The 26,044-nt window shown below is 43.7% G+C and overlaps 1 protein-coding gene across 6 annotated transcripts in view; it reads left to right on the top strand.

Moving 5' to 3' along the window:
• The window catches only part of MGLL (monoglyceride lipase), a 122,458-nt gene that overhangs the window by 67,501 nt on the left and 28,913 nt on the right, over positions 1-26,044 (top strand). For all 6 annotated transcript variants that reach the window (XM_049827069.1, XM_049827068.1, XM_049827067.1 and 3 more), the window contains one exon: positions 9,666-9,772. In XM_049827069.1, coding sequence (XP_049683026.1) covers positions 9,666-9,772 — 107 coding nt within the window. The remainder of the gene's footprint in view (positions 1-9,665; positions 9,773-26,044) is intronic.

A 26,044-nucleotide genomic window follows, 5' to 3' on the forward strand; every position in this document is an offset into this window, starting at 1 on the left:
CAGGTGTAAGTATTTCAGGGAATTGAAGTTTTATGTTTTGCTTTAAATCATTGCCATACAATTGGGAATTGCACAGCCAGTGCTTTATTAAAAAGTAATAATATCATACTATCTTGAATTCACAGAACAGGTAAAGTGTCATCCCCTTTCTTGCTCTTTACTTATTCACAGCTCTCTTCCAAGCTAGCAAAGATTTGCCCATGTAAGCCCAAAATGCCTGATCAAAGTACTTCAGTTGTGCAGTTTTTATTGCAAGGAATGGCTTGGAAATGCTCTGCCCCCCTTGTGCCAGATGTGCGCTTTTCAGCTTCTCCCCTGCACAGGTGCTAGGGTGATGAGCTGAATTCTTCCTTTAATAAGTTTTTCAATATTGCTTGTCAGGAGTTGTCTGTGCCATCCACTCCCTGCAATAACAGCTTCAGACTGGAAGTGATTAGAGCCATGGCTAGAGTCTAAAACGTGGACAATCCCATTTTTAAGAACCATTGATTTTGTGGGAAGACTGACCATGAAGAACCCACGATGAGCCCGGGTTCAGACCACTAGTGTTGTTGAAAAATAGCTTGTGAAAAAAATGAAGTCAAAAGAAGCCTACAGACTTGTCTTAGAGGACTTTAGGAAACAGTGCTTGACATTTAGACATTGCGTCCTCTGCACCACTTTATGATTTGTCTCAAATTATAAGCACTTCTTGGCTAACACTTGAAAATAACCGAGCAAACAAGCACGTTACTAAGGACTTAAAAGTCACCACGTACTTGTGTGGACCTAACCAGAGAGATGGCTTTACTAAGTAAAGTAATTTACATTCCTCTGAAACCTACAGAGGCTCAACTAGAACTCCTGACCTCGATAGAGGGATACTGCTGTCTAATTCCATCTTCTGTGCTGTGCAGAAAGGTGAGATGAAATGGTCAAAATGGGGCTGGGTTGCCATGTAGGCGGCATTCTTGCATGGCTTGATCTGCTCCCTTAATCAAGCACACCTTTCTAGGAAGCCTGCTTGGTCTTTTGGGGTTGAGTTGGGTTTGTCAGGCTATGAGCTTACAGCAGCCATAAGTAGTGACTTGTCACTGGATCAGGTACCAGTGTTCTGAATGTGCCGAGACTGCAAGTGAACTCAGTAAGAAGGAACTGGTTTTGCACAGCTCCTTTGAAACAGAGATGTACTTTCATATAAAAATACCTTCTTTGTTCAGTGAACAGATTTAGTCCAGAACTAGTGAGTAGTGCTGAGTTTGAGCGATAGTGACTGTGCAGAAGAAAGCTTCTGGCCCTTTAATAGCAGCTTGCTCATGCTTTGAAAGGACAGTCCGTCTAATTACGCAAGCCTTTCTTTTTCCAAGGCTTTGGCTCACCAGGCAGTGCCTGCATTTTGATTTCAAGAAGAAACTGCTACACGACTGGCTAAACGGTAATTCTTGTCCCTTTGGAAATCGTTAGAGGTTCAGGGCAAGTCCGCGAAAGAGGAGGGGGAGGCCTGCAAAAACTGGTCTTGCTCTTACTCCCCGTTTGTTGGTTCTCCATTAAGAATCATGGTCCTGCAGCCACCTTCCATCTGCGGTGGCTTTGCTTCCAAGTGAAATTTAATTTTTAATAAAAGTAACAAGAGCTATCTTATTTTTCCTGATTTCCAAGGGGATCTATGTCAGAAACTCTTTTGCTTCTCAGAATATTCTTCCTCCGCACCTTAAAGCTAATCTAAAAATTTTGGGTGTGATTTCAGATCGACTTGAATTTTTGCAGCTGATGTCTTCTATTTAAATAATGCTTTACGCTGTTTTCTTAGAAATAGACTGACTGCTTTGTGCATTCATCCTTGTAGTTCCCCTTGGGAGATATGACCTCCATCTTATCTCTCTTGTAGCCCTTGTACTGAGGAAGGGCTGAAGCAGAGCAAAGTACAGAGCCGGCACGTCCAATTCCAGCCATACTCCCAGCCAGGTCCAGGGGCAGTTCTGCCCAAGCTCCCTCCAAGTCATCCTCAGCCTTGTGTGTGCGGTGATGCCTACACCTTGCCTCTTTGGAAACAGAAGTCACAGTTCTTCTTTCAAGGATTCCTGTGCTCTGTAGAAGGGCAGCAGCAAGAGGAAAGCGCAGCTCCACACCCTGCGCTGCCCACGTCTCCAGAGTGCTTGTCTGCCGTGCAGATTCGGAGCAGTAGGTCTGGCAGCCAGTTCTGCCGAGGAAAACCCCATCTCTGATATCAAAGTGGAGGAGTGTCTCCCCGAGGCAGACCGTGTAACTCTAGAATCCCTTCTCCTCAGTTTTATCCAAGAAGGGGGTGGGAAGATCCGGCACGTGAATTTTGAGCTACACACCACACATTTCACCTCTGATCTCAGCCTTGTGTCCCCTAAAATATTACTTCAGAGCTTCCTTGAAACAAAATACAGCTGGTCTCAAATGTTAACTTTGCAGAGATTTGTCCAGAGCTATGCAGTTGCAAGGTTCCAATAATTCTTTCCCCCCCAGCCCCATGTGAAGTTTCCTTCATCTCTTTTCCCTATATTAGACCACTCATGAGTTATTCTCGGTGAGGGCTTGCTTTTCGAAGAGCTACAATAAATCAGCATAAGCTGTTTCTCCACATTGTTTTCTGCTGGCTCTAGCTAGATCCTGTTGAACTGTTTGTTTTGAAATATATCTGTACTACCCAGTTCTGTCTCTGCCCCGTTGATTTATGGTGTCTACGCTTTCTGGTGTTGTTGAATAGCTTATCCATGTTACTCCTCCTGAAGGTCATGGTAGTTCTCAAATGCTCTCCTAACTCTACGCTGATGAGGAATTGTGATTTTGAGATGTATGATGAGACCAGGCTTGCAGACATGTTGCAAGAGAGTTGTTCATGGAAGAAAGCGGAGATTTTAAAACTGAGCCCTAAGTCTCTATGATGCTAGACAGTAGGATGCTGCTTAAACTAACAGCAGCCCCTTTAGACAGGCTTGAATCAGAACTTCCAAGCCTGAGTAAATGGGGAAAGTAAGTAGGAAGCAGAGTTTGCTGGAAAGGTTTATTTTTTAATTTAGGATCTCGACAGGAATGAAGCTACTGATTGTATTCGACTAGACCAAACCAAATCAAACAAAAAACAAATGTGCAGAATCCTCAATCCCCATGAGCTCTATAAAATCAAGCGGAAATTTTGTAGTGTGAGCATAGTCTCCTTTGACATATTCTGTGGTGCTTAAAGGTTTTTCACAGGTTAAACGACAACAATCTTGAACTATTGCTTACCTCAGTCTATCTGGAAGAGGTGAATTCCTCCAGATTTGGAGCTCTGTGAGATACCCCTGCTGATGCTACATGGTCTGGGATATTGAGAGGATGTCGATAGACACTCGACTCCAGGCCGTTGCCATTCTGACTTGCTTTTTCTCCTTAGTTGGGAAAAATAGCTATAGAACTGCTGGTTTAACATAACATTGTTCAACTTCAATGATAGCTGGAAAAGGAGGTGGCTACCCAGATTATGGACCTGCACGGCAAAGCTATGGGCCAGTAAAGCAGAAGCTAAGAATGCATTTCTCAAAAAAACTGAGCAAGAGAGCAAGCAAAGCTCTTGGGTGTAATGCCTCCTTGAAACATGGCTTGGAATTGGGAGCAATGTCATTCCTCCTGCACCTTCAGAGGGACATAACTCTGCATGTTTCCTAGAGAAGGGATACACCTGACTCCACCATAAATATTCCTGTCTAATCGGAGACACCAGGCTGAACTCTTAGCTAACTGCATGGGTCACGAGCATGCATAACATGAGAGAAATTGCCATAACTATTCGTAATCCCTGCCCGTGGCCCAGGTTTTGTCAGGGTTGCTTTGGGACACAAATCACCTCAGGAAAAAAAAAATAAAAAGAGCAAAAGCTGACTCAAAAAGCAGATACAGAGACATCCCTCTTCCACACTTCAGGTCTTACATCCAAAGCAAGAGAAAAGGTCACCAATTGTGAACAAAACAATTCATTCTTCATAATGTGTTCTTGGAAATGGTTAGCTGGAAATTTAAAAAAAAAAAAAGGTAATCTTTAACCACATACCAAGGGTAGAAAATTGGAATGACACTTAAAGCTCAACAATGTTACAAGCTGCTTAATGCATAATCTTATTATGTGAAAGATAACTAATCTTCATAATCAGCGAGGACCACTAACCCAACTAACACAAGAATGCATACCTTTAATTGATTTTCCATTATAATATACTATGGAAGCAAAATATACATACATGAAATTACATTTTTAACAAGTTAAAAAGGGCTGTGAGCAACTATCCAGTTGCTTGTCCAAAAATGCCACCAATGAAATGTTTTTGATAAATAAAGGTTAATTGTTCACTGTGGTTCTAAGACTCGGGCTGAATGCCAGCTACAAAGAAATTGATAAATCAGCTCAAACAACACAACAAGATGTAATACTTCATTTCAGTAAGCCAGTCATTTTTCTGGCAGCCTAGCTATCTCAGAGCTTTCCTGTCAGTTAGTTTTTAAAAATTACTTTAGGAATTTAGTGTCAAGTATTCAAAACTGCTCAAGTCAGATGTTCTTTGTTAGAGCTGATCTGGTTCTGGTAACAACGTACATAATACCAAATGAAAAGCATAGTTGCCTTACATAGAATAACATGGCATTAGCTTAAGTTGCAAGGGCTTGATTCAGGAAATCACTTCCACGTGTGATTAAATCAGTCCTTATTCAGGACAGCATTTATAAATCCTTTTTAACTTTCATCTTATACTTTGTAAGTCCTACTGACTTTCATGAGTTGAAGAAAGTTTCCTGAGTTTAAGCAATTACTTAAACATTGTTCTGAGGAGGGATGCTTTTGAATGGCGTGGAAAAGATTGCATTTTTCATATATGTAGTCATAGGAAGCTTGTTTTCAGCTCTTTGGTCTAGTCCCAGTGTTTTGGGTTATTTTCTGGCAGTAAAAGAGCATGCACGGGGTCCCACAGAAGTGTCTCTGTCCCCAGAGGACACAAGATGTTAAAATCATACCGTCCCACTCACAGCCTTCCTCATCTAGTTCAGTTTCAACATGATTTTTGTTGAAAATAAAGCAAGAACATGGGTCTTATGCACTGTGTTTCTAGCCTGCCAGATTTCATAGCACAGCAGCTTTCTGAGTGTTGTTTCAAGGTATGTTTCTTCTAATGACCAAGCCCCGGTTTAAGAGGCTCTTGCTCATTTGCATAAGCCTGGTGCTGCAATTTATTTTCCCTGCAATTATTCTCCTGCAATTGATTGTGGAATTGCATCTCTAAACAATTGTCCTGGCATGGCAGAGAGAGCAGAGAGCAACATGCGCCCAGCAATAAAGAAAGAGAGAACCTCTAAAACCGGTTCCGCTCTTGCACCTAGAACTGAATTGCTGCCCTGCGAAGCTGCTCCCCACAGAAGAAGTGAAATTTTAGAGGATGTGAGGTTACAGCGAGAAGTATGGAAGGGTTGCAAACAGCTAAAGCTTAGAGCAGCTGGTGACCTCTCCGAGAGGCAGGACAATGTGTTCATATGGGTTTGTCCACATCGACTTTGCGCTGCAGCCTGGCTTCTACCACTCCCAACCTCCCTGATTGAGGAAAGGATGTTTGCTCGTGCCGTGTACCGACTGCACGCGTGGCATTGCTGTGTATTGCTTACTTAGCAAGCTGCAACTGCAACACGGAGGGACTGGTACCAGTCGTGGGTGACCAGCACAGTGGAGATGTGGGAGCAGGGACTGGTCACTGGTATATACCATCACCTCCGAACGGGAGATAAGTAAACACAGCCAGTAGTTGATTTGAACAGTGATTGTCCTGCCCTGTTGTTGTAATAAGTAACTGCATCTGTTTGTCAAGCTGTGCAGTACCAGGAGGCAGAAACCTGCAGTGGGGAGGGAGGAGGCGGTGAAGGCTATGGGAGGGGCAGGGATCTGTGAAAACCGTCTGCTGCTTTCGCAAACGGCAGTCAATAAACTGGTTTCCTTTAATAGCCGTAACTGTTGTTGCGCTAGTTAGGTGAGAGCAAGCACGCGGATGCTTACTCGCGCTCAGCTCACACCTTGGCTTTGTGTGGAAACACACCTGCTGAACGTGGGGAAATCGTGCTGTCGCGTGATTAGGTGCTTTCTTGAGCAGACGCCAAAACAACGCTATTTCGAGATGTTCAGCAATTACAGTTCCACCAGCCAAAGCCAGCTGAAGCATCCAAAAAACCATCAGGTTTCCTTGCCTGCGGTTAGAGAGACCGGAGTTAGCAAGGGTTCAGGCACAGGTCAGTCTCCACCAGAAAGCTTTGCAGGCTGTGAACAATGTTTTCTACCTGAGATGTGCGAGTTTCCAAGGATTTCACCGGTACAATTGCAAGAGCTGGAGGTGAAGAAATTTCTCCCCAGGATCAATTTGATACACGGCCAATACGCAAACCTTGTTCAAACAAAATTTCCATTGAGGTGGCACGCAGAGGCACCGCTGCAGTCCTGCAAAATCTTAAAGCCTGCAGGGTTTCTGTATTAAATGACTCTGTTGAAAGCAGTCTCTGATACTCTGTTATTCAAGCCGTTGTGGTAGGAAAGAGCAGGCTGCAATTCCAGAACAGGGCTGTCTGCAAAAATGTTTACATACAGTGAAGAACTGCTGTCAGTCAATTTAATCACTCGTATTTTCATGCCAGCTTGCTAGTGAAAATATGTTGAACCATGTATTTGTTATACTGCCTTCAGGTATTATTTGCCAAATCTAAACTTGTTTTGTAATGGAAAATGGGAGATTAGGTGAGAGCGCCAAATCCTTCAATCGTTGCTCAGATGATACTCATACTAATTTCAATTTTTCAAGCTGTTGTGTTTAATGTATGGCCCCTGTGCTTAGACATGAAAGCTGGAGCTAAAGAGCTGCGTAGATGTGACCTAGTTTTTAGTCAGTAAAGCCACTCTCACTTTTTATTGATCAACAAAACGAGCTACTTCTGTTTCAATGTAACAATTTGGAAATTTTGCTCCTTGTTTATGACTATTGATAGGACAAAACTTTCAAAACTATCTAAGTCTTCTTGACAGCTACTGCCATTAGGGCTTTTAAGGCAAAAACAGTCTCGGGAGTTTTATTCAGTATTTTGCAGACAAATGATAACCCAGGTCTCTTCCCTGTGGTGTCCAAAGGCTCAGTTCTGCAATGCCGGGCAATCGTTGTGCTAGATGAGAGGAGAGGTTGCATGAACACCTGGCCTCTCTGAAGCATTGAGGTTTCTTCTTTTCTCACTGGTTTCACAGAAGATGATGGGCCTGAGCATCCAGCAGGATGTTGTCAGGCAGAGTCGTGGGGCTACATCAGTGTGAATGAAAGCAAAACTAGGGCTATGCCGTCAGGGGGGATGAAATAACAGCAAGAATTTCCTGGCAGAGATCTCTCTGCCAGCTTCCCATTAGGTTTCATTCACTTGATGCATTTCAGTGCATACATTCAAATAATATTTCTCTGAGAAATGAAGGGCTGTATTCAGTCAGCCAAGCTGTACCTTAATCTCTCTGCCTAGCCAGCAGAAAAAAAATACAGGTCCTCTGAAGAGTAACTGAGGGCTTAAGTAAGACACTGAGCAGGGAAGCTGTCAAGAGCCAGGTAATAGGAGGTGTACGGCAGAGAGACTTAGCCTGGCTGATTCTGTTGGATATCAAGGTGATGGGTACACAGAAATTTTCTCTCACATTTCCTCAGTTTCTGCATCAGTGTCCTGTGCATGCAGCGCCACTGCTTGCTGTGCGGCAGAGCCCACAGCCTGTGGGTTAACAGCCTGGCTTTGCTTCACCCTGTACCCTCTGCTGCTTTTCTGAACGTTTGGCAGACCTGCTAGCCCCAGACATGGGGACTGTGATGTCTCTTTAGGTGACCCAGAACCAGGGCTGAGGTACCAGACCGTTACGCACAGGTGGAGAAAGAAGCATTTGGATGGTGCCTCCAATTTTCAAGGGCATGTATAGAGTAATGACTCGCTCTTCCAGCACTGGTCGCAGTGTCTCTGCTGGGCTGCCTGTGTCTGGGAGAGGTGGGACACGTAAAGCCATGATGCCTCTGCTGCAGAAAGTTCATAGTCTCTGCTGTGGAATGAGCAGTGTCTCCATTTCTTCAGTCTTTGGAGCTATAATAATAGACCCTGCACTCTGAAAATCAGACTGTCTGGCAGGTGCATTGATAACTTGACAAATCTATTGACCAGGGAAGATGACAAAGGAAGTAATGACTGCTCCACACTGATTGTTTTGAAACCTTCAGTGACACTAAAGAACGTTTGTAAGGCACAGCAAGTTAAACATGCTACATGACCTAACCTCACCCTTGCTAATTAGTATTAGGCAGGTACCAGAGCATCTTTGCATTGCTGCTTTTGTGTTTGCAGTTTGCTCTGTAAAATCCTTCTGGTTTCGATGGATGCTGTTTCAAGCTGTCTAACATGACCAAATACTTTGAAGCAGGTGCTAATCAAGAGCTAGAGCAGGAGTTTCTACGTCACCCAACATCTTCTTTGCAGTAAATACACTGTCTAAAAAGGTATTCAAAACCTCAATCAAAATAAAGTTGAGGAATTCACTAGCTGTAAACTGCTGTTATTATTTTATGTTGTCAGTTCATTTAATATTTCACTGTTAATGTACTGAAAATGTCTAACTTGTAGCCTTCAAACTGTTTCGTGGTTGGTGATGTTGCAATGACAGGTGGTACTTTTAAATGAACAAGTTATGTTTATGTTGCTAAAGCTGGATTTTAAATAGTCACCTGTCAAATTCAGCAAAAATTCTGTAGTTTCATTGCTACTTCTGCTATAGTTCTAGTCTAATTCTATACAAACTTTGCCCAGTAAAGGCACTGGGAAAGTTCATTCAACTTCAGTGACTCTCACTTGATGCCATTCCAGTAAAAGTAAAGTATCATTGGTAAAACTGGAATCTTTGAAGATAAGTATTTGCGTGTCTTTCAAAAAGAAGTGTCTATCAGACTGGGGTTTTTAATGATCCCTGTCTGTAGTTGTATGGTGGCCACGTAAGAGTCACTTTAATCACCAAAGTGAAGCAACTGTTTTGGGGCAGAAACTGGAATGGTAAAATTATCAGAATTGGGGTCGAAAGATAAAATTCCAAACTCCCACCAAAGTTTTGGACTCTGCCTGAGACCTGTTCTTTAGCTGAAATTTCATCTTTAAGAGTGCTCTGTAGCATCAGACAACGTTGCAAGTTATAAAGTTAAGGACAATATTTGTATTTGAAACCACCGAGAGATACCAATCCCAAAATAAATCAATGATGTCAACACTTAGACTGTAGGAGCAGAATAGACGCCTCAAGCCCAAGCTAGAGTTACCCAGCTCAAGGATTGACGCTGATGCCTATTTGCATCTTCAACTTGCAGCAGACCGTGGTGGCAAAGAAATGGGAAAGAGCAGTGTCTGTCCCATGAGCAGCTGACTTCCATGTGGTCTGTCCTACTACCACCTGGTGAAGACCAGGCTGATGGAAGGTCAGGATGGCAACTGTTTCCCGTCTGTTCAAACCCACCTCAGCCATTATATACTTGCCTTGTATTTGCTGATGTCTGAAATGCTGTTGCTAAATTGAAAATGCTGTTTTTGCTTGCAGCTCTGAAACCTTTGTGGGTTGATTGCCAAGTTAATGATTTATACCTTAATGCTCCATTTAGGGCCCTCGTGTTTATCGCTCATGGCGCTGGGGAACACTGCGGCCGCTATGATGACTTGGCCCAGAGGCTGACAGGACTTAACTTGTTTGTTTTTGCCCATGACCATGGTGAGTAGCCTAAACCAGTATTTAATTTACGGCAGCTCAGGACTTTACTGAAGTAAATGCCATTAAGCTACTCAGCAGTGAGAGAAGCGTCGATAAAATATTTACACCTCATCGTAAATGAGAAAGGGATCATTTGTTGCTTTGTAAAGATCTACATATTGAATCTGTAAAAAGCTATCCCTGTTTACCTTGAGTTTTCCTCAGTCTCGTCCTTGACGTTACTGCTGGTGCTATTTTAACCTCTCTCCGTAAGGGATTATTTCTCTTTCACCTGCCTCTGGGGGGGTGAAGAGGTATCGTCCACTGTGAAAGTGGGACTGGGAGCCATGGTCCCAGAGGGGAGGCTGAAAAGACAGCATAGCTTTCATATACCGATACAACTAGACAGCTGCACCCTTGGGACGTGGAGCGGTGTGGAGACATCACAGACCTTTCTTTGGACACATCTCCGCAGTCCAGCAGAGATGCCAGAGCTGGCTGTACACACCTTGGTTCCGACAAGAAAGCAGCCTGAGTGCATGCAGGGCTGTGGTAACACAGCAACACCGCTTCAGCCCTCAACCAGTAGGTCTGGGCAACGCTGTGCCAGACAGACTTACTGTCCCAGCCTCTTCTGGCTGGAAGATCTCTGCTCTGTGCTCCATTCTGGGGTGTAGATATGCTGCGTATCACCAGATCTCCTCCTGCGCATGAACTGGAACATCCTGATAACGTATTTGAACCATCTGTCCTGGTTCTTTGGTAGCCTCCTTGTCACACGTGACTTTTGCAGCTTCGTGACTTCTTTGTGCTTGGAAGTCTTTGCTTTGTTTTTATCGTTGCAGATAGCTGCCTCCCTGCAAGAGTTACTCTAGATATTAGCAAAATGAATCAATGGGATTAATGATGGCAGTCGACAAAAGCAAAGGCCAAATTCTGATCTGACAGGTTGAAATGGGATGAATCTCAGTGTAAATCTGATCTCCTTCTGGCAGATCGTCCACTGACATTGGAAGTATACTGCAATACACTGGAAAGTATACTGCAATTTACTTGGCTGAAGCTGAGACTCAAACCTGCCCCTAGATCTCCTCAAAGACAGGGCTGCTTGATTTGAGCTTGAAGATCCTGAATGCATACGAGGCATTCATTGCACCATTTAGTCTGCGAGAGGAAAGGCAAAACCTTACTAAATCCAGGTAACCAAGGCTTCCCCTTGCACTTGCTCTCATGACTCACTTTCAATCACAGCAATGCACCTGATGTGCAAAACCAAATCCTGTATTTTCCCTGAAAAAGAGAATACCTAGTCCTCAGGACAGCTTGCAAGGAAAACAAATAAACCCCATGTGATTCTTCTGGACAACTGATCACATGCCATATTCAGGCCTGGCTTTACAAAGGCAGCTGACCCATGCAGAAGTATCGTTGCTGACCACATGAGTCTCTTTCTCCCTATATAGGTGCAATATTTCTAAGTGTTGATTCATTCATTTCTATATACTTCCTTCTGAGTTGGACATAGGCTAGCAGGAGTCTGCAGTAATCCCAGTAGAAAGTGTCTCCATTCCTCTCTGTTTATCTGTATGGCATAAAGTTCATGAGAAAGGCGGGGGAACACGCCATTTGCTGTCTCCACTCTGCCGCTGCTATTAGTAGACCACACGCAATATATACAAAAAGTTACTGAACTCTGGGACACACAAGCAATTTATTCAGAGCCACCGTGGGCCTATGAGAGACTGCACACCGTGCACACTTAATGTCATGCCTTAGTTCCTCATTCCCTTAAAACTTGGTAAAGGTTTTAAGAAGTAGAGTTAAAATAACAATACTTGAAGCAACAAACCTAGAAGAAATGATAAAACATTGTATTTATCGCATGGATTTGATATGGAGAATGCTTCTTCTGTTGATAGAGAAGGGCCTTTGGGGTGAAGGTTCCCGACAGGAATGTTTTGTGCTCTATAAGGAGACAGTTATTTGCTCTCTTTTTCCTTTAATATCTTTTTGACTAAAGAAGCATAAATATTTTGTGGGGTTTTTTTCTATAGACTGATATTGCTGGATTAATTAGTTCACTTTAGTTAGTACAAATCTGGTTGCTTAGGCCAGTTAACAACTTCATTGTCCCTATCAAACCTACAGTTTTCTTTGTAAATTCAGTTTGGTTTTCTTTATCAGCAATGGGGAGAGGGTAAAGAGGAACCCAAAAGCAGAACAATGGAAACACAGTTGTGTTATACAAAGAGCTAATTTAACTGAACTTAGATTCACTGTAAGTTCAAAAGACAATTAACGTATTTTAGGCTCTGTAAAGTTATCTTTGCACCTAAAGAGGTAAGCGCTGAGGATAAACTTTCTTTGAAGGAATACAGGTTACAGCCTGAGCTGGATGCCAGCAAGACCTGAAGGACATAAACACCTCCATTGCCAAATTTGCTCAGATCAGACTGGGAAGTTTATAGCTTCCCTCCAACATTTTATATATTCCAAATCACTTCAACAGTGTGTTCCCCCTTTGCGTCCCGTTCTTTGGATATCTTTGGGTAATATTAATTATTCAATTGTGTTAGCAAAGTAATTGCTTTCTGGTCCCCATCTCTTACAGTGGCTCTTAGTCTTATGAGCTTGGCGTAGATTTCCTGACCTGCACATTTGTTCTGGTTCTGGTATTCTCATGGATAAATTCCCAATATAGGCACATTATCTGTGAGATTATTAATGCAGTTCCACAGTGTGGCTAGCATGATTTCCCAAATGAGTTGGGAAGTTACTAGGGTTGTAGTATGCGTGACTTGACTGATTTATATTGTGTCTATCCTTCAGTCAAAAGAAGGAAAAATAATTTCCATTTATATTGCTGACTGTAAGTGCTCATGCACTGGCTCTAAATCTTGCCGAAGGCTGCTCTGCACCACTGTTTCCTGTTATGCAAGGCTTCAGCAAAAAGGTTGGCACTTCACAGAGTAACAGTATCCTCCCAAATTTGTGTCTCAGTATTGCCAAATTGCACAATTCTCTTAGTATGTCAGGATTCGTACATTTACTCTTTGGGGTATTTCATCGTAATCCCAAGACCGCTGGACCTCATAGATATGTATTAGAAATTTTCCACAGTGGTGGTGAAAATTTAATTCCAGAAGACCTCTTAACCCTACCTTACGTCTAATATTATTACATTACTATTTTTATATATCAATCCCATGAAAGGGGAAAATGGTATTTCTTTGTAATACAGCATTTTCTTCTGTGGTCTCTTATATGGTGTTTTTAATAGGCAGGTAACCGTTGCCCATGATTTCTGGGTTTACTTGGCGTGCAGCTTCATGAAGGCAGAGTTAAGGCTGCTGGGATGACCTTGCTATGCACTTCTGCAAGCTTTAGGTATTTTGAAATGTCATCTCACTTTTTCAATTTCCTTTCTATATTACTATTATTTTATTATGGCAACATTCTGATGACAGAAAAAAGAGACAGAAAAACATATTAGGTTATTGGCAATCAATTTAGGAAAGCCCACTTAGAAGGAATACCCATGGGAGATTCATCCAACTGGAGTGATATTGTAATTCTTCAGTCAGTCACAGGCAGATTGCAGCTCCTTTAGTTATAATGCAGTATTTTTAGGGATCTGTAAAGCTGAGAGCCAAGGAAAATGAGAATAAAGGATAGAGAATGTGGCTTTGTTTTCTCATACCAAGCATTTCAGTTGGTAAAGCACATGATGTTCCAGCTATCCTCATCTCTCTTCCTATAACATCTCATTTGCTGAGATCTTATTCTCATGGTTGCATTACACACCCAGAGCCCAGAACAACGACAATTTCACCTTCAAAAGTACACGTCAACTAATAGCAGTTACAAAAGCATTTCCAAGATGCAAGGGACACAAAAATGTATTTACTTCTCTCTTACACTTTTTAACAGCAGTGACACTGGCCCTCTTTTTCACTTGGACTTGCTGGTGCTTCTTGCGGGTAATGTGGCTGTCTTATGTGAAGATGAGGAAGGTGAAATATGTAGCCCTAACCTGGCAGCAGTTCCTAGCCCTTAGCTTTGCTTGAGTTCAGCCCCTCCAACCTCCCTTTCTCTCCAGGCGGAATAAACCCTCTACCTGTCCTGGTACATGGAGACCTCCGACTCTTTGACCCTCTTTGAAGCTGTTGAATTTCCCACTCTCGAGTTATGTGTAACATCAGATCAAAGCAGAGGGAAAGGTTGCAGCTCTAACAGCTTATTCATATTCCTTAGATGTTTCTAACTGAAGTTCAGCTTTCTTTTTCAGCCCTGCTGCTACTTTGTGTGTGGTGAGCATTTCTGATGGGTAAGCAGGTCCTCCTCAGACAGCTACTGCTGCTTGCGCTCCCCATTAATTTTCTCACTGTATTCTCTATTTAATGAAGCACTTATTTCTAAAAAGTAGAAAATAGCTGGAGTAGAGATTTTTAAATGCATCAAATATTAGCTGGTTTTGTTTGGGTTTTTTTTCCAAGTGATTGCTGTGTTGTTCTTGCAACTGTTAAAAGACCATTTTGTTGATGAGAACAGAAGGCTTTTATTTATTCATAGCACTGGGAAGGACTGATCTACACAAGAAGGTTAAAAAGGACTAAACATGGTCAAACTGGGAGGGGGGAAATTACTAAGAAGGATGTCAACATTAATAAGAGCAAGAATTAGGGTAGCACCACGAGTGAGAAGTAACAGCTCATGCACACCAGCATGAGGGAATGTTCCTGGAGAGCAGCACTCCCTGACGATGTGATCAGGCAGGCTTCGAGGCGATCTCTAGGGATGGAGTCAGGAAAGCCTTGGCAAGCGTTATTCAGAGCTGGTTTGCTTGCAGAGCAGCACAACTGTTCCTTGGTGACTGCTAGCAAGGCTGGGTGTGAGCCTGCTTACCCATAGCAATCTGTTCTCTTTCTGCTTCCTCCGATTCAGTCTACCTCACTAGAGCAGGAAAAGTTTAAACAGCTTTTCTGCAGAGACATAGAAAAGAATGGCACTCATTGTTTGCATTTCCTTTGACAGGAGGCTTACAATGGGTTGTGGGCATTTTTATTTTATATTTTTTTTTTCCAGGGAAGGGCTCCTGGCCTTCAGCATAATACATGAACATTGCTGGGAAGTAAAATCTTCCATATACACTAGTAGAAATAACCACGGGTATGGACACATTAGCATTTGCAGGAGTGCAAAATGACTGTTCTCCCCATGACTGGTCTCATTCATGCCCCCCACACCAGGAAGAACCTCACACAGAACTGGGATTTGCTTGCACACAAAGTTGCACTACTTGAAGCACAGCAGCAGCCATGCTCTGAGCCATTGCACTGCTACTGATGTGCTCATCCTCAGACGGATGCTCTCCTTGGCTAGGAAAGATAATATAGCACTGGCTGTGTACCTGTATTAGTGCATCCTCTTTTGGGCTTTTCCTGAAGTGATGAAACTTGTTCTCCCAGGAGAAATTCATAGTGCTACCCAGCCCCATGCATAAATACCAGTTCTGAACCTACTGCATGCCATATAGGCAGAGCTCCCGTAGTAGGGTAGCGTGGCTGGCAGGCAGCGAGATCTGCAGTCATGCAAAACCAGAGTGTTCCCCCCACATGGGTGTTGTGATGGGGTGGAAAATGCTGTTACAGTTCACAGACTGGAGCGGTGACTGCAAGGGCAGGAGGAGAGTCAGAGCCCAGCTGTCAGGTTGTTCCCCTCTTTCTCTCTCTGTGTATTTCCTTTGCATAAAACCCCACTCTTCGAGAGTCAGGAAAACTCTGTCTTCTAATATTTCTACTAACAGTTCCAGTCTGAAGAGTCCTAGCTCGTTTGTGTTCGTCAGTTGAGGACTGCTGCAGGGGCATTTGCCACTGATTGTTCGTTAGAATTGCCAAGCAAAGAAGGAAGTTCTTCAGAGCTTCAGGTTAAATTGTGCAAGTACATTCACTACAGGGAAATCAGCCCTTTTCTTCTTCAAATTATCTTGACGTGTCTGTCTTTCAGTCTTTTATGATAATTCATTTGGAGTGGAGAGAGAGCTGCTAAGGGGTGATTAATCTGTCCCACCATGATACAAGTGTATGAACATAAATCTTGGTGCATGTAGCTCGGAAAACTGCTGGATTGAAAGCTCATGACAGAGCAAAAACCAATGGGAATATAAGGGAATACTTAAATGATTCTTTGACCCTTGATCCATGGCTGGATCAAGGTAAATGTCATATGGACCCCTGAGCCCTGTCTGGAATTCATCCATTCTCCCCTTTTAACCCAGGGGAAGATTGAGTCGTAAACACGGCTGAGATGTCAAAAACAGGCAGTGATGTCTGCTGCGTGGCGTGCGGGCAGAGACAGAAACTGAGGGGATACACCAGAGAAGAGTCCTGCTGGTCTGCCCCACCACTCGTGTTCTCTCTTGTAAGCATCTTCTATAGGTTCCTCTTAGAGGGGTATCCTGGAGGAGATGGCTCTTTGGCCTGGCTGGCAGAGCACTGCCAGTGCTGTCTTATACCTGTTTTGACTCCATATTCGGTACAGTCCCAAGCCAGCCTAGCTCTCCCTAGCCTTTCCTTCTCCAGATGTTGAACGAAGGTAGCAGTCAGGCTTATCTGCCTTCCAGGGCAGCGGTGAGGAATGCTTAGCATGTGCGAGGCACGCAGGAGGTGAAACCACAACGCCTAATTACAGGGTGAGAGTTCAGATACTGCAGCACACCATGTAATTCCTTAGGCAGTGAGAAAACTATTAGAACTTGGAGCAAAGTTCTCCTATTAAACTAGTAGCTAATGAGTAAACTTGTGCCACCCTTCTCTAACTCTGTTTCGGTTATGGAGATTCTCATTTAAAGTGGGGCTACGGTGTGCGCTTCTCCCAACACAGACGTGAATTATGAACTTGAAGACCAAATAGCAAGATTAACTCGAGATGAACTGGGAGACCAGTGTTCCTGTCGCTAATGAGCTTCTTGCCAAAGTGAAACCAGTTGCTTCTCAGCTCCAGCTCTTCTGGAGTGACGACTGGTCTTGTAGCACTGGATCTCTGAGCAGCAGTGACAGCTTGCTAAGGAAAACAGGTCATTCAGTTTGAGCCTCTTTGAAATTATAGACAAAATGATTCATACTGCTAAGATGCAATTTTCCCCATGCATTGGACAAGCTCTTGAACACACTCTTTCAACTGGATAGTGTATTTTCTCTTGCTTTCTCCCAGATTGCTGCCTGGAGTTGGGCTCTCTTGGTGGTCATGAGATAGTGCCTCCCAGAGGGGCCACAGCTCGCGTAGGAAAAAGTGGTCTGGATACACCTCCTGCCTTACAATGATGCTGAAATGTGCCTATAATTGTATCGGAATACAGTGTAGCCCAAGGGAGGTATGCTGTGGCACAACAGGCAATTGTAAGTACTTTGAGGTGGGTTTTATTAAACGGAGGTGTGCACACTGTTATTGTTATTTTTGAGAAGCTCGTTACAGACTTCTGCAGCCCAGTCTTGCTCTGGTGAAGTCATTTCAGCAGTGATTCTGTCACTTCATTCACACTGGGATCATACAGTCCCAAATCTCTGCCTGCACCACATGGCATCTTTCAGGGTAGTAAGCATTGTTTCCGTCTGAGGAGAGCAACTATACAACAGCAGTAACACACTAGGTGAATCATGAAAGCAAATACCTACAGCGTCTCATGCTCTAGAGGAAGCCACAAGCTGGGACTTGGAAATGCAAGTGCGGCTTTTATTTTCTTTGTCTTGTGAAAGCAGATGAAAGAACGCTGTCGAGCCAGGAAGCTGCTAGACCACAGCAAACTAAAAATAAAGACACAGTAAGGCTGCACACAGCTGATGTGTCTGACAGTGCACACATAAGCTGCAGTAAAGTGTTTTGCTTAAAATGTTTGGGTTAGGAAAGGAGCAGGGGATACTCAGAGGTGTTTCCTCTTCACTCCACTCAGGGGATGAGACTCTCTTTGTTTCATGAAATTCCCAAGACTAATACTGGAGCCATGCAGATGTAACAGTGGGGAAAACAAGGTCCTGCACCTATCTTCTAGGCAGGGGGGGTCGGAAATTGTGAGGACTGGATACACCTTTAGCGCAGACACATAAAAGCAAGAGCACCTGAAATCAGACCTACAGTGTCATCTAATGTGTGCTAGGAAAACATGCCAAACCAAACCCGCGCTGCTCAAAGCAATCTATTTGTTTCTCTGACCAATTTTTTTTAAAGTCAAATTTAATTGTGGTATAATCAGTGATATGAGACAGGCAGATAAGTTCTGTGCTATAACCCAGAGCTGGGTGCAGGCATTGGATGGGGGGGAAGGCAGTGCAGATGCTCCTTCATCGCTGCCCCTATATGTGGACATCCCCAGATGATAATGTTGGACTGCAGTAAAGATTGCAAAAGAACGGTTATGGTTTCCTCAGTTCCCCCAATTACTCTGCCCCTTCCAACCGCTCAACCATTTCCTCACTGCTGCAGATCCACCCTGTAACAATAGATCGTTGAATAAACAACAACTTATCACCCAGTCGAACAGGATCTTTGGCGGAGGTCCTGGCTGAGCTGGGCTTGCTCTTCCTGCAGCAGAGGTGCGGAGAGAGCTCCGAGCGAAGCAGAGCTGGGACACCCTTCACCCCAGCCTTGCCCCGTCCACCTTCGGGCACGAGCCGGTCTCTTTCCTCGCTCCATCAGGAGATGAGAGGAAGGTGCTAGAGAGCCAGCTCCCTGGCTTTGCTGCAAGCCCACTTTATGAGGGAATCCCTTTCTTTTGGGGCGCACTGGGATCTGAGGAGCTGGCTTTTTACTCTGAAAGAAGTGGGCTGTGCAATCCGCCCTAGTTCTCCTCATTATTCGCTGCTTACTAATGAGCGGAGGGAGAAATGTCAGTGGGTCATTCCATGAGATAGTACATCTTCTCAGCAGCTGCTTCTTGAACAAAGCCTCGCTGTTGGCCTTCACACAAGGAGGCGTGAGGCTGTAACAACAGGCCCCAGTGAGAGGGGACGCAGCGGTAGAAGGAACAGAGTGCTCCCTTTTGAGCACAACGACTTTGAGCGCGGAGCTGTCGGCACTGGCCACTTTCCAGACCGCGCTCCTCAACCTGTCACTGTTAACTGTTAACAGACAGACTGCATGACAGAGGAAAGACATGTAATTCATTCGGGAAACTTAAAAGGCTTCCTTCTTCCCATGAGGGTTGAGTCCTTCTGGCTTCCCTTCCATGATTCTGCCTCTCAGATGAGAGACAACCTCTGTGATAAAGAGGAGCGGGCCACTACATCTGTGTGGAGTGCCGATAATGTTGGGGCTAAGCGATAGGAGTTTTGGACAAGTGGTCCTGATAATCAGGAATAAAACCTCCTTTATTTGGGCAGAGGGTTCACTTTGGTGAATAAGAGAAACTAGAGAGGAAATAGGCTTGGCTGAACTAAGCTCATTTCAGTTTACAACCTGTTGGTTTGCTTCTGCTTTCTCAAGGATCTGTGCAATTGTCAGTTGTACTCAGTCTTTACATATATAAATTAATCCTCACATCAAGGGTCAAATTCGGCTTTCACAGATGCTCAGGTAAATCCAGGATAACTTTGTCACCATGTCAGAAAGCAGGTTCAGGCATGTAATTTGTAACTGCATTTCCTATTAGTGAAGGAGGGTTGGCAACCTGGTGTAATGTTTTCAACAGCTTACTTGCTCTCCAGCTTTGCTAGCTGTGAGCGTACATCTGCATGCAAGATGGTTGAGGGTGGAAGGACAAGGACCAGCTGGTTATTAAAGAGCTAAGGCTGAGAGAACAGATCATTTCATGTGGGGCTACTGGACAGACATCAGATTTGCTTCAGACTTTGTTCCAGGGGTCATTTCCTTTACTGACTTCCGTGGCAGGACATTAGTTCATACCAGCAAGGACTTTGGCCTCAAGAAGCATCAGAGGAATCTGTATTCTTCAAGGGAAAAAATAATAAATTGATGTTGCATCAGTGCAACATCACTATACTATCAGTGGACCTTTTTCATTAATGGTGTGGATGCTGGGATGGAGAGCACTTTCAGCCAGTTTACAGGGGTACCAAATGGTGGCACGTGAGCATATGCCGGAAGGCTGCTTTTCACAGGGACCTTGACAGGCTGAAGAAACAGACTGGCAGGGACCTCGTGAAGTTTCAACAAAGGCGCTTGTGAAGCTCTGCATCTGGTGTGGAGTAACCCCATTCAGCATTAAAGGTTGGGCACCAAATGAAGAGAAAGCAGCTTTGTAGAAAAGGACCTGGGGATCCTTGCAGGCAAGTTGAACATGGGTCAACGGTGTGACCTTGTGGTGAAGAAGGCCACCACATACTGAGCTGTGTTGGAAAGATTATAGCCAACAACTCAGGAGAAGTGATTATTCTCTGCCATTCAGCATTTCGGAGACCACATCTGAAGTGCCAGGTCCAATTTGCTCCCCAGTAAAAGGAAAACATTGACATACTGGATCAAGGCCAGAGGAGGGCTGTCAAAACAATTAGAGTACTGGAGAACGAGATGTACAAGGAGAGGCTGATAAAACTGGGTTTATTTAGCCTTAGCAGAGAAGGCTAAGAGGGGATCTTACTGCTGTCTACAAGTCCCCAGTGGGAGGGTGTGGAGACAGCAGAGCCAGACTCTTCTTCAAGGTTCGTGGTGATGGGATGAGAGGGAACTTACACAAGTCATATCATGGGAAATCCCAATTCCGTACAAGGAAAAATGATTTCACCATGAGGGCAGTCAAATGCTGGAGCAAGACCCAGAGAGGTGGGGAAATCTCTAGCCTTGGAGATACTTAAAGGTGAACTCAACAAGGCCCTGAACAACCTGGTTGAATGGGAAACACTTTGAGTAGGGGCTTGAACTAGATAATCTCCATATGTCCCTTCCAGCCTCAATTATTCTTTATCAACTAAAGAGCATCCTGGCTGCTAGCATTTGGGATGTTGCTTCCAAAATTAAAGCACAGAAGGTTTTGAAATGGGTGAAGAAATGACCCTCTCAAAAGCAGACTTTAATGGTATCTACAATTAGGAACAGCTTCATCTTCAGGGAGATGCTTTTTGATGTCTTTGCACAATGAGAAAAAGGAAGCGTGTTTATTTTTACCTTTACAGGGACAGCTTTTCCATAGCAACAGCATTTCATTAATGTGACTAGCTTTCCTATTGTTTATTTGTCAGATGTGTCTGATTTGGAGGAGGTTGTTTCAGAAGCTAATTACTGATGATTCCTCACCTATAAACGTTATCTCCATACAGATGTGGAGTTTGTCATCCTATTGAGTTACAAATGACTGTTCCAAGTTACTGAACACCATTTGAAAAGTACAGAAGAATATTTATTTTGTGTATATAACTCCTGTTGGATTAAAACAGTCTCGTTTCCTTCAATACCTTTGTAGATAGATAAATAACAGGAGTCAAAGCAGCACAGTCCATCTCAGGTGAGTGTCTAGTTCAGCATTAACCTGGAGCAACAGCCTTATTAAGGAGTGCAATATTCAAAGAGAGCTCTTGCTTACGCTGAACAAAGGCAAAGGACAGGCAGCTTTACAAGGAGAAGTAAAACGTATAACCAGTCAGTAAATGGTCTAAAACTGCCATTTCATCTTCATTTTTAATGCACTTTGTGCCCTACCTACATTGTAAACTACTGAATGAAATTGCTGTTGCTGAACTGAACAGCTATGGTATCGGTGGAAATTATTCACTAAAGCAAGCAAAACTTTCCAAAACTTCAAATGAGAGAACTAATTTTCCTTATAACATAAGTAGCAGTCTGAAGTCACGGGAAGGCTCACTTAAGCTGCATGCATTTGTGTGTGTTGATCAAAACTGTGGCAGCCCCATTCTATTTTTCACTAGAAGTTGCTATTAACAGATTCCCGGGGCCTGCCCCAGGCAAACCTACTGCACCGTGTTTGTTAGCGCAGTGTAAAATGCCACGAGCTGATGCGGGGTCTAAGCCAGCAACAGGCTCCTGGCGAGTGAGGCGTCAGCCCCCCAGCTTCACAGTCCTTTCGTGGCCCATGCTCTTAGTTCAGGTTGAGGGTCGGGGCCAGAGTTACGCTTGCCAAAACGAAGATGCAGAAACAGCCCCTATACTGCTTTTTATACTTTGTAGTTCTAACGTTTGTTGCCTGATTGTTACTTGCTCATTCATGAAGCGTGGCATGTTGTTTCAGAGCTGGTGTGCCTGATTCACATTGGTGGATTTCCTCCATAAATAGCTAGCCCTGTTGATTTTCCTGGGAGCAGCTCTATTTGTTACTGACCACGAGCCCTTTTAAGGGACTGTCTCACAAGTACTAAAATTAACAGACATCTTTCTTATTACAAAAGACACAGATACTTTTTTAAAAAACAAAATATTCTCTAGCTGCGACTGCAAACAAGACATTGAATATTGCAGCAGCAAGCCCCAGAAGCAAAATAGACAATGAATAAAGGGAAAATTCATCCTTTTTTGATTCACATATTCAGATCCTTCCCTCTTTAATCAGTCAGAGTGTTGCAGAGAAACATATTTGGTTACAGTGTCTGGAGTTTTCAGTTAATCGTGTTCCTTCTAGTGCACATTCATTTTGAATGTGAAACAGGACAGTTATTTGTTTATTAAAACATAGTCATATTAGCAGCACAGACAGGAAGACACTCCCTGGGTTAGCTAGGCTTTTGTTCCTGCAAATAGCATCCCTCTGTCTTTTTCACAAATGGTCAAAGCTCAGTTTTTACCCAAGTTTGGTTGCTAGCAAACACTGTTCCGGCTGAGCAGGCTGTTCCAGGCTTTTGCTCCTCTGAGTCTCTTCAGAAACAGCTCACTTTTTGTCCCAATGTATTTCTGCCTACTTTAAGGCTTCAGTGGCACTTCAGTGCCAATGTTCTTCTCTTCTCCATCTATTAGTTACCCACAACGTGTTAGTTAAGAGCATTTCTCTTTTGGTCTCACACGTTGTCTGCGGAGCCTGGCAGAGCGTTAACATTAACTGACGTCTCTCACTTCTGCACCACATAGCCCTTGGACCTTTCCTGGTTCTGCCTCTCCTTCTCCCTTTGAGGCATCAGGCCAATGTCATATGTGCCAGATGCCCTCAGCTTTGCCTCTTGCTCCTTCAGGGATGGTACCACTGTGTGCATGCCCGGCTCAGCACTGCAGCCTCTCTTTAATTTCAGAACGCCTTTAATTTAAAACCATGTTTATAACGTGATTCTTACGTGGTTTGGGGGTTTATTTCTTAATTGCTTGAGCTCTGTGTCTCTACACACAGAATACATGCTTGCACCCTCTGAAGGCGGTAGCTAAATGTCACTAACTTCAGCGGGGCCAGGATTTGACTCATGGATTTTAAGGTTGTTTTTCCTATTTTAGTAAGAAGCTAACGTGTCTTGGACTATTATTTTAGAGAAGAAAAGATCATTTTAGCTGATAAAAGGGTGTACAGGGAACTATGAGAATCATGGTTGGTGATTTGGGAAAATTATTTCGGAATTTTAAAACATTAATCTTCATAAGTGAAAGCCTCTGGCAGTGTGATTCTCTTCATTTCCGAGCCTATTAGTAAAGTAAAGCAGAGCATCTGGTTAGCCTCTGGTTCACTCTCCAACCCAGATGAGATTTTCCAGCGTCACAGTAACATTCCTTTCAGCCTTGAGCACCTTCCTTCTTTATGATAACAAAATGAAGTTTGCAAAAGATCTCACAAAACCTAAGGCTATCTGGAAGAAGTCTTACCTGAAGGTGTGTGTGGAGCCCATTTTGAAGTCTTCTATGCATTCTGACAGTCAGGGAGCCACTTGCAGTGGAGGTGTTTCAGTTTCATAATGCACCAAGACATCATATGAGAACTCGTCAACACATTTCTGGAAGCAACAGCCAGTCCCTCAGATGATCGTTTATCTTGGTCTGTGCTGGCTGTGGCCAAATTTTAGTGACCTGAACTAGAAAAGTGCTTTCGCTTGGTCCTTCCCATTAATCGTATGATTCGGATCAGGATGTGGCTCATTCTGTATTGCAGTAGTAGACTATGCAAGAAGGTGTTTGGAAACCCCCACTCGGCTCTGTCACAGGTTCATCGTGGATCTCAGGAAAAACGCTTCACCTCACTATATCTTAAGTTACTCATGGCAAAATGTGAATGCAATACCAACCCACTTCCAGAGAGCTTGCACATGAAAAGCCCTGAGCTCCAAGAATGCCAAACTGTTACTGTGAATGGCTCTTCCCAGGCTGAGAGGAAGATTCAGCCAGTGAGTAAAGAGAGCAGCTTAGAATAAAATATCTCACCAATATTTAAAGAGACGAGGCAGAAAAATAAGAAAGGTTAAATTGCAACTGTGTAGCATTTTCTTATGTCCAAATGCTAAGTATTTGCTTTTGGAACTTCTAAGGAATGGGGTCGTGGATGGAAAACAAACAATCATATATCGGATAATTACATGCCCGTTGACTGGTTTGGTAGTTATATGTCCTTTGACTGAATTTGTATTTGGGATTGCATCTGGAAACTTGACCACTTCACAAACAATGCAGAAAAGTTATTCTGTACCAGCTAAACCTGTGCTTTACTCCACCCTCCATCAGTATTGCCCCATGAATGGGAATAACCTGCTTTAACCACAAGGTGAGATTTCCTAGGGCATTAAAACTGATGCCACAGAGCCTGTCCTGTGGCACTCAGGGGTTAATTTCTCTGAAGATACCGTCTGCAGATTCAGTTCATGGGGAAAGCTGCTATACCCACAGCATCTCTAATGCTGGGATTTATTCAGGGCTTGGCAGTACTCTCCAATTTGAGAATCCTTATTTAGCTTCAAAAATAAATAAAAAAAGTGCTGAATTGTAGATGGTACAAAGACTAAAGCTCTCAACCCAGATCCCTGAAAATTGATGTTCTCCACACTGCACTTCTTTTCTGGTTCTGAATTTATCAAAGACAAAGTGTGCTGGGAGACCCTGGCAGTTTGTCTAATGTTAAGGAGCGGGCAGTCTGATCCGTAGTGGTGCCAAGTTCACGCTCAGTTTGGCCAAGGGCTGGAAGGGAGAGGAGGCTGGGGGCTTTGCTGAACTGAGACTGCCTGATAGGACCTGTTATTTTGATTCCAGTCCCATGCCTTCTCATGAACCTTGCACCTGTCCTGCCCAGATTTTGAGGAGAGCTTTCTCCAAGCTGCAAATACGCTCTTGCTGACTGATTGCAAAGTAGCTTGCATAGCCCAAAAGCAACATACAGGTCTGTAACCTTCAACAGCTCAACACTTGTACCTGCGCGTTGTTTACTGAAGTGCAGTCCTGCCAGCTAGTATTCATTGTCTACTGTCAACCAGCCAGTTTGAAATTAATAATAGAGCAGAGAAAGCAATACTTGCCTCTTCTTTGATCCTGGCTTGGTTGGTAAATATGTATGTAGCAAGGACTTCAGAGTTGCATGGAGGAGAGTTGCAGAGAAAAGGGTATCAAGTGCTAAAAAGCAGCTGAAACAATAACACTGAAATCAATCTCTACCGAGAAAGGACAACAGCTTTGCTGCAAGACGAATTTAGCTGAGCTATTTTCTGCCATGCTACTTTCCCCGTGACTTTCCCTGTGCACCATGTAAATACCACCCAGCCATGAGCCAGCCAACTGGCAGCCGTGGGACTCTGCTCTGGCACGCTGGGCAGGGTTGTCCCACCCAGGAATGCTCCCTGCCAGACCTGCTTAATCAGAAGGGGTTTTTGTTAATCGTGTTGCTCCCGGTCAGGTCTGGTAGGGTTTGAGTGAGCTGTAGCTCTGTGGGGATGTACCTTGTTAGAAACAAAACAAAACAAAACAAGCCTACCCTTATTTCAGATAATCCACCTGCTGCTCACCCATTGAGCTTGTGCAAAGTGGGTGTAAAAAGCTATCGGCTCTGGAAGAGTGGTATTTCCTTCGTGCCTTGTGAGGAATGGGGACAAATCCAGTCTAATGAGGGTGGCACTGCTATGTGGCAATCCGAAGGAGCGAAGCAAAAAGTGAAAATCTCTTTAACTGTGGGAAAGCTCCCTTTGGACATGTTGACTGAGAACTGGAAGTGCAACCCACGGGGAGAACTGACCCTGAATGCAGGAGTTTGGGAGCTCTGGTTTGCTAATGACCTTTTGGCAGATTAATCGGTAAAACACCTTGCCGGTGTCTTAGAACATAATTCCCACTTTTTAGAAGCATTTTTATTATTCATTTTCCGGTTGCTGAAAAAATTATATAACCAAAAAAACTCTGTGCCAAGATTGCTTTGGAATAGAGAAATGCTGTAGTCCAGCGCCA

Source organism: Accipiter gentilis, chromosome 23, assembly GCF_929443795.1.
Source record: "Accipiter gentilis chromosome 23, bAccGen1.1, whole genome shotgun sequence".
Classification (NCBI taxonomy): domain Eukaryota; kingdom Metazoa; phylum Chordata; class Aves; order Accipitriformes; family Accipitridae; genus Astur; species Astur gentilis.